The sequence below is a fragment of the Rhea americana genome, unplaced genomic scaffold (genome assembly GCF_003343005.1).
Source record: "Rhea americana isolate MKP2758 unplaced genomic scaffold, rheAme1 scaffold_370, whole genome shotgun sequence".
In the NCBI taxonomy this organism is placed as follows: Eukaryota; Metazoa; Chordata; class Aves; order Rheiformes; family Rheidae; genus Rhea; species Rhea americana.
The window spans coordinates 311,788-320,995 of NW_028186502.1; the positions used below are offsets into that span (position 1 = coordinate 311,788).

At 57.5% G+C, this 9,208-nt stretch overlaps 1 protein-coding gene across 1 annotated transcript in view; it reads left to right on the forward strand.

Moving 5' to 3' along the window:
• PRKCB (protein kinase C beta) overlaps positions 1–9,208 on the forward strand; it is a 112,581-nt gene that overhangs the window by 77,933 nt on the left and 25,440 nt on the right. The window contains exon 9 of the mRNA XM_085312929.1: positions 5,369–5,515. Coding sequence (XP_085169055.1) covers positions 5,369–5,515 — 147 coding nt within the window. The remainder of the gene's footprint in view (positions 1–5,368; positions 5,516–9,208) is intronic.

The window sequence follows — 9,208 nt, forward strand, 5'->3', positions numbered from 1 at the left end:
CCGACGCCGCGGAAGGCCGGCTCCTCCCGCGCGGAGGAGAGGAGCGGGGGCCGGGGCTCGGCCGGCAGCTCCTTCGGGCCGCCGCGGCCTCGCGGCGCCGCGGCGAGGATGGCGCGCCGCTCCGGGGGACGAGGGTGAGCTGCGACGCCCGAGCCAAAGGCGATGGTTTCCCAAAAGTTTTCAGGACAGCAAGTAAAAGAAAAAGGATTTGGGTAAACCAGGAGCTGGAGATTTAGGGTACGAATCGCTCACGTAGAATTTTCTTCTGGGGTTGTTCTAATTGTGGCCCGTTAAACGAACCGTCCGTCTCCGCTCCTGGAGCGCTTTAAGCAGGAAGCCCGGTGGCCTCTCTGCGCACGTGTCTCTGCGTGCGATTCCCTGGGAAGGGAGCAGCCGCTCGTCGCGGSTGAAGAGGAGGGACGGGAAAATACTTCTCTGGCGCTGGTGTCGGGCTGAGAACACAGCAGAGCGCCGCGCGGGCGCGGTTTTGTGGCGGCGTTTGCTGCGTGCTCTGTGCACCAAGCCCCTGCGCGGTCCCACGTCTCTGCTGCATCGTGTTTAGGCAGTCGTTTGCTCTTACTGAGACAAAAGCAGCGCGACGAACGTCAGCCTTTCCTTCAGCGTTCCTTGCTGTTAGGGATTACGTAATTCGGTTTGTTTGCAAAAATTAGCATAGCGTAGCCGGCTGAGGAAGTAGCTCGGTTAATGTACCTCCCAGGCTCTATCCTGATTGAGGAGGGACGAGATCCGGGGTGCCCTGGGGTGCCTAGTGTAACCACGTTCCTGGTGGCAGCGGGCTGGAAAGGCTCGAGAAGCAGCAGCTGTGCCTCCCTTTGAGGTGCAGCGTAATAGGATTTGTCCATCCTTCTTCCTGTTACGTTGCTTACTATGAATTAGTATAACTAACTAAGATGAACTAAGATATTGGTGTAATTGGATTTGGAACTAATCTCGGAAAGAAACCCTTCTCCCCCGCTGCGCGTCCTGCCCTGGCAGCCTCGGTTCACCGCCTTGCAGACCGGGGCCGGTTTCTCCCCGGGGTGGTGCTTCTCGGAAAGGGTCCTGCCGAGGCGCTTTGCGCCGGCCTGCCCCCGGCAGACGCGCTGGTGAGACGCTGGCAGACGTCAGCCCCAGCGCCAGGGCGGAAGGCGCCAGGCAGCGATTTCGTTTTCGGGGCTGTAGGTGGCACGTCCGCGCCTGAGCGTGCAGCGCTGCTCTGCGCCGGGGTAGCGGAGCAATCCGTGAACAAGGAGTCGGGCTCGGCGCTGGTTGGACTTGAGGCAGGTGGAAAAGGCCAGGCGACAGCGGAGGTCGGGCGGGTGGCGGCGCCTCGTCGGAGCCGAGCCCGCGGTGGGGGGCTGCGGGGCTGAGCAGGTCCCTGCGGGCGCTTGGCCCGTTTCAGGTTTCTCGCTGTGCCAGCCGGGAAGCTGCTCGGGCGTAGCCAGCGCTCCTGGCTTGTGCTGGGTGCYGCTGGAGCGTGCAGGCTGCCAGCTCCCGCCCCCGCGGCCCCGCCGCAGATGGAGGTGCAAAACAGGCGCCCGGCGAGAGCGCTGCTGGTGCCTGTGAAAAGCAAAGGACCTAACAGCGATGGGCTTTTGGGGGTGAAYTTGGAGACGGGATTTCGAGGAGCGAGGAAGTCTGTGCAGAGCCTTCTCGCACCTGGGGCTCCCGGGGCGGCTGGCCCAGCTCAGCCGCTGCCAGCAGCAGAGCGTGCCGGGGCTCCGCGCTAGCGGCACCGAGCATCCGAACAGAAGTGGGCTGAAGCTGGTGAGACTTCAGTGCTAGTCCTTTATGGATTTTGGTGAAGTGTGGGTCCAGCTCTCCCTTCAAGGAGGCCTCAAGGAGAAATCCCTATTTACTACTCAATAAGCCATGGAAGCTCTTGCCAGAATGATTGATCCAGACATTACTGAATTAATAGCTCTTTACCATTTTTCAATATAGCTAAAATCTTCCCAGAGCCCTGCGAATGAATGCATTACATCTGGAGACATGTATGAAATGAGCCATATAGGAAATAAAGCTTACGGAAGTCAGCCTGAAGTCCGTAACTGCAGTGTGGGACCAGAGGGCTCCTTTTTCTAAATGACCTTTCTTTGTTTTAGTCTCAATTGTATATAACTTCCCTGGATATGCAAGAAAATAAGACAGTTTTGATGCGACAGTTGCCATAACATATACCATGTGTAACACTTTGTCAGTCTTATAAAGAATTAGCTACCTGCCCTGGTTTTCTTGCATTTCTTGATGTTGCGACAGTGTTAAAATCACAGGAATGTTTGGCGTCTCGGATGAGTTGACTACAGATCAGAAGACACGTTGCCCGGAAGTATCATTCCACCCTTCCAGACTGCGACTGTATCCTCACCCTGCGGCATCTCCCCCGAATCGCATCCTCAGTGGGGAACAACTCAGCGCTGCAAAGAGACAAATCCTTGTAGCTCACCAGCTTGGCCGTGGCTGCTGCRGGCCGCCCCGAGCGCGGCGGGAGGCATCGCGGCGCTGCCGCTGCTCGCTGGCTGCGGGCATCCCCCTTCCCGGCAGCCTGCGGCGTCGCTGCGGGCTGCGGCCCCGGCTCTGCGCTCCGGCAGCCTCCTGTCTGCAGCGGGGACGGCCCGGCTCGGCGAGAGAGTTTGGAGGCAAAAGCGCAGCGTGAGGACGTGCAGCACAGACGCTGCCARTTCTGCTCAGCCTTTATCAGCCGCTTGCTGGGACAGCTTGATAGATGTGAACATCAGCTGCTATTGCATAAATTCAGATGTAGTAAATTAAGTGTGACAAATGGAGTTGGATAACGAAGGTCAAGTACTTCTCAATTTTTTTTTTTTTTTTGTGAGCAATATTTGGCATGTTTCAGTCATAAAACTTAAAAAGGTCTCAAGATTGTGTGAGCTTTAGGAGCACGTTAAAAATAAGCTAAAGGACTTTTGTACTCACTTAGAAACAGACATTAGAGACACATAACAGCAAAAGCAAGTTACTTCACTTGAAGGGTGGTCTTTACGGCTCCCTCTCCTTTCCCCCTTCTGGCCTAGCTTCGTACTTAGCCTGTTTTTTTCTGAAAAGGTGTATTGTGTTTATATCCTCTCATCTCCTGTGAAAGTATTGCGATGCTGGAAATCAAGGTCAAATGCAAGACTAAATGTGACTGAAGCAGCAGCTATTCAAACACAAGCTTTGAGAGTGGCTGTAGGCAACAAAAGAGACCTGAAGCCACTTTCCCCCGAGATAGTTGGATGCAAACCTGTGCGTGAGAAACACTTGGCCTACGCAGCTGATAATGCCAGCGCTAAAATTTGCCAGTTTGCTTAAATGAAGCAATGAAAATCCTGTACCTTTTTTCCCCCCCTTTGTGGTGTTCTTTGACATTTTGATCAGGAACGGAAGTCTCATCCTGGTTGGGCCAGCGTTTCCTTCAAATTCCCTTGACCAGCCTCAGGGCTGCAATGCTTGGGCTGCAAATGTGCAAGAGAAAAATGTGCCCGTCTGAAACRCAGAGGTGTGCTTTTGCATGTAATTTAATGGAAGCATAATGATTGCCCTTGAAATTTGTTAAAGCTTGTTTTTACAGAGGTTAATTTAGCGTCAAATTTGATCTGACAAGATTGTTTTTTAACCGTGAGAGTATTTAGGGAAGCTTTCACGCRATATGACTGTCTGTGTGCTGATAAGTCAACATTTCTTTCAAACGTAGCTTGGCAATGGGGTGGTGTCGGGATTGCTGTAGGTARAGTTGCGCAGCGCGAGGCTGGCTTCCTAATGACGCGAGGGCTGCTCTGCGCAGAGCCTGTCCCCTTTTGGAAAGATGGCTTTATTTCCTTTTAAAAGTCGGAACTTCTGTTCCCCGCTGAATGCGGTGCTTGCGGCCGCTGGCAGCAGTAGCAGGTGCCAGGCAGCTGAGTGATTGCAGCCCCTTCCCCGCGGCACTTTCTGCAGAGCTGCATTAGCAATTGCGATGTTTGAAAATGCTTGAAACCGTTCCTTTAGTTTTCAGTGCAGGAGTTTCTCGCGTGTTTGTAGGTGTTGCAGGTGACCTTGAATGGAGAATTTTACAGCAAGGAGAGCCTTGCAATAACCAATTAGCAGCAGCAAAGGCTTGGAGATTACTTGTAAGGCTCCTATCTGGAGGAGCTGTGAGCAGCAGTCAAATTGAACTGCTGGAATCGGGTTAATGGAATTTCATGCTAGACTGAGCTCGATGCAAGCTCTACRCTGTGGCATATTTCTAAAAATTAAAACCGAATAAATTGTGAGATAGCTTTTACAAATTGTGGTTCAGCAAATAAGATAGCCCTGGACCAATGAGAAGGTGCCAAGCAACTGATGAGATTTTGTGTTTAGAAATGGGGGGGTTGAAAGGCTCCTTAATAGGTAGTTGTGACTGAACCAGCTCGTGTGATTGCTTGGGGATGCAGGAGAGGTGCTTTCTATTCTGTTTTTTTTTCTTTTTTCCCCAAAATGGATGTGCAGCTTCTTGTGTTCAGCCTGAACTGGCACAGGAGTAGAATTCCCTTCGATAGCAGATAGTAACAGAGTTGAAACCTGTTAAAAATTCCCTTATTTTACTCTAACATTTACATTAATATTTATAGTCACCTGTCCTTTTCTCATGAGGCGAGATTGAAACATGAGTCAGATTCGTGAAGAAGGAACGCGTTCAAGCCTCTGCGATTTCCCTGTTTGCTGCTTTGGGTGGCATGGGACGTGTTGAGGGCGAGCATCTGCTCTCTTGTCAGAGGTGGAGCTCAAGGTTTAAATGTTCGACGCTCCTCGGAGGTGCCACGCTCTTCCACACCTGCTGCTTGCGGGGGCTCCAGGAGGGTTAGTGCTATCCGCATCTCAGTTTTGGTTTAGAAACCCCCTGCTGCAGCTGAGCCCCTTCCCTAGGGAGGGTGTGGAAACCCTATGGACAAGTGTTTAACCTGAGGCAGAACGGGGGACTGGAGCACACGAGTTGCTGGTGTCCATCACTCGTCCCATTCGGTGCCCAGCTCCCCTGGGGAAGGTTCTCCAGGTCTCCGTGGGGAGCCCCGCCGTGTCCTGGAGCCTGCGGGGAGGAGACGGGAAGCCGGAGCTTCCCAGCGAGCGATGATGAGGGAGGTGGTTCCTGGTGTCTCTTGAAGAGATTAACTGAGAATAAGCTGAAGAGCGTAATGCGTTGTGTTTGATGACTTACCGAAGCGGTGTTCGTGGTTCTGTCTCTGTCGTGTGTATGGGAAAAGTCTCTGGGGCTCAGCACAGCGTTTGACCTAGAGAAGAGCTGATTAACGTGGGATTTCAGGAGCACTCCCTCTTTCTGTAATGACCTTTCTCCAAACTATATTCAGTAATTTTTCTCTTTCTCCCTGTCCCATCTCCATCCTTGCAGAGAGCCAAGATCGGTCCAGGATCCAAGGCTGCCGATGAGAAGACGACAAATGCGATTTCTAAATTCGATAACAACGGAAGCAGAGATCGGATGAAACTCTCAGATTTCAATTTCCTGATGGTGCTGGGAAAAGGAAGCTTTGGAAAGGTGTGGTAGGACTTGTTCGTTTGCACAGCCATTACCTGAAACTCGTGTGCTTGTAACACTTCTGAGCTGAGACGGCGTGGCTGCTGCCGGCCCGGGGCTGGAGGCGTAACGCCGCTGCGCTGCGCTGCCGGGGCGCGCGGGGCGGCTCTAAGGGGCTCCCGCTTCGCTGGCTCCCTTTGAGGCCGTGTATTACTGCTGTGCACGGTGCTGCAGACTCGGGGGTCTGATGAGGCCAGCGCAGACGTCGGGCGCGCTCTTTCAGGAAGCAGGGCTTGCGCTGCGYCTGTGAAGCCTTGGGTTTTCTTCAGCCATTCTCCCTTTTCTAATAATTACAAATATGCGCGAACGTTTTAATTAACTTTCCAGGCCAGTTATGAGTGGCAACAGAATTTTGTTCTTCTAGTAATTATGTGGCTTGGAGCCTTCATTTTTCTTGGGGTTTTGCCAACTTTGTCATGATTTTCATTAGAAATTCCAATCCTCAGATTGCTGCTCTGACTTCAAAGCCGAGGCTGGGCGGGAAGGTGTGCGTCCTCCGCCGCGGATCAGCTGCCGTGACAGATGGCCTGACACGGCGCTGATTAGCGAGCTGCCTTAATTGCAGCGAATATTAGCGCGCCGTCGGGCCGATGTCTCGCGCGGGACAGGGCGGCCGCGGGGAGCCGCGGAGGAAGCCGCGCTTTGCCCCCGCGGCGCRGCCGAGCGCGGGGCCAGCGCGCCTTTCCCAGCTGGCGCCCGCCTCCCTGCTCCCCGCCGCTTTCCCCCCTTCTTCCAAGGCGATGGGAGGTGAGAACCGGTTCCCAGCTCTGTCACCGCTCCTGAGCTTTGGCGGGTCCCGGCCGAGCGGTCAAAGGGGTGCTGATCCCCCCCGGTTAATCCCCTTTGGTCTCCTGCTTGGCGCCTGGAAGCTGTAGTTGTGGGGTGGTTTTGTTTTATCTTTTTTCCTCTTCTTTCTTTTAATTTGAGCAACGTTACCAAACCCTTCAGCCGGCACCACGGCTTATGTAAGGGAGCGTGTGACAGAAGCTGTTCCGCGGAACTGGCTGCTCTAAACATGCTAATTGGGGCTCATTAAAGCAGCGCGTCGGGCTACGCGCCGCGCCGCAGCCGGGCTCGCACGCCGGCCCGGGTGCACGGGGGAGCGGTGCCGCCGCCTCTCCGCGCCCGATGCTCCCGCGCCCGATGCTCCCGCGCCCGCCCGATGCTCGCTTGCCTGTTGCTCCCACGCCTGTGGCTCCTGTGCCCACCCGATGCTCGCTTGCCTGTTGCTCCCGCGCCCGATGCTCCCGCGCCCACCCGATGCTCGCTTGCCTGATGCTCCCACGCCTGTGGCTCCCGTGCCCACCCGATGCTCGCTTGCCTGTTGCTCCCACGCCTGTGGCTCCCGTGCCCACCCGATGCTCGCTTGCCTGTTGCTCCCACGCCTGTGGCTCCCGCGCCCACCCGATGCTCGCTTGCCTGTTGCTCCCACGCCTGTGGCTCCCGTGCCCACCCGATGCTCGCTTGCCTGATGCTCCCACGCCTGTGGCTCCCGCGCCCACCCGATGCTCGCTTGCCTGATGCTCCCGTGCTCGTGGCTCCCACTCCTGATCCTTCCACACTTGTGGCTCCCACACCCACCCGATGCTCCCGCACTCGTGGCTCCCATGCCTGATGCTCCCGTGCTGGTGGCTCCCACACCTGATGCTCCCACGCCTGCTCGATGCTCCCGCACTCGTGGCTCCTATGCTCATGGCTCCTGCACCCAATGCTCCCATGCCCGATGCTCCCACCCTTGTGGCTCCCGCTCCCACTCGTGGCTCCTGCACCCACTCGTGGCTCCTGTGCCCAGGTCTCCCACACTCGTGGCTCCTGCGCCCACCCGATTCTCCCGTGCCGACTCTCCCACGCCCGCAGACCGCGCGGCTCCAGCGTTCCCCCGAGGAAGGGCCGCGAGGGACCCGGCGCTGCCGGGCTTTGTGCCCGTGCTGGAGAGGACGCCGGTAGCCGTTTACTCTGCGCTAGACGGTGCCCGGCGTGTCAAAGCTCGGCCAGGCCGTGCCGTCCCACGGGCCGCTCCGGGAGGCGGTGTCGGCCCGCAGCGCACCGGGGCGGGTGCGCGGGCTCCGGGAACGGCCCCGCCRCCGGCATCCGCAGCCCGCCTCCCCCGCGGAGAGCCTGCCAGGGCTCCGGGCGCGCTCAGAGCTGGCTTGCTGGATCCTCGTCTCGGAAATAAGCTCGTTAACCCCTTGGCATCAGTAGCTGAGATTTACTGCTTGTGTTTTTCTCGGTGCTGTGCTGTGGCTGCCAGGGGTCAGGATTACCTCCGGATTGGTCTCGGTGGAGCTTAATAAACTTGTTCTCTCTGCGTTGGGCATCAGAATATCTCCCGTTATTATGTTGGAACACTCCCAAACAACTACGCTAGATTACAGAAATAAATCAAGTTAAATATCGGCTTTTTGTGCACCCGAAAAAACAAAAAAAAAAAAAAGTGCAGTCTATTTTCCGGAGAGCGAGCTGGCAGACGAAAGTCAGCACGGAGCCAGCAGCGAGGTGCAGGGGCCGGGAGGCGGCTGAGCTCTGGCTGGGCGCYGGCGCTCCCCGGGCCGGGGCAGGCTCTCGGGGCGCCGCGCTGGGCCGCCCGCAGGGTTCCCTGCGCGGGGACCGCGCCGGCGGCGGACTCCGCCGGAGACCCGCGAGCTGCCCGCGCTGCCAACCCGCCCTGTGTTTTGGCGAGGGGAAGGGAGATGTTCCTATCCGGCGAGCGCAGCGCTTGGCACAGCCCACCCCGGGTTTGCTTTGCTGTAATATAAATAGAGAACAGTTAAATTACGTGGCTTGCTCGTATTTTTGCAGCTAATCAATCTGCCACGCTATCACGCTGTCAATCTTTTCTGAGGGTTTTATGGTGTTTTTCTGAGCAGGGCTGATTCTTTTGCCTCTGCAGTTAGGGATTAGAGTGCGCTGGGAGACGATTTTCGCGTCCGGTGAAAATCCCCAAGCTGTGAAGAGCCGCGGGGCGGAGGGGCCGGCCGCCAGCGCCCCGGCCGGGGCTCGGGCTCGGGCTCGGGCTCGCAAGCGGCGCTGGAGCCGCGGGCGCTGGCTGCGGAGAGCCTTGCCGCGCGGCGCTGGCTCTCCGCGACGTGCCTGTCCCGCACAGCTCGGCTCAGGCCGTTACCAAACGCGCTGGCTGCGCTCGTTTCTTCTTGTYTTTTTCTTACTTACCGTGCAGTGGGTCCCAACCTTTTTCTTTACCCGCTGGGGCGTTAGCAGCGCCGAGACCCGCTCCTCAGCCCGGTCCTTCCCTTGAAACGTTTGCCGCGTCCGTGCTGCGGCCGCTGTGGGAGCCGCGACGCCCGCTCGGGCGCCGGGAGCACGCGGCTCGGGGCGGGCTCGGCGGCACCGCGGCAAGGCTGCGAGCGGGCGCTTGACCGCTGAGCCAGCGTTCGCGGGACCGGACGGACGGGGACTTTGCGGTGGTTGCGTAGGGCTTACGAGCTTGTCGCCCGCCCCGAAAACAGGCCAGGTTCTGCCCGTGCTCGTGCGGGCTCGACGCCTGCCGCCCGGGGTGCCCAGGGCGCTTCCTCGGTGCGCGAGGGCCGGGGCCTGCAGCCCGCTCTGCGCGTGCAGGTCCGCAGCGGTTACAGCGCCCGCGGCAGAACTGGCCTCGGTTCGTGCCCCTGAGGCTGCTGGCGGCGCCAGCCCGGAGCT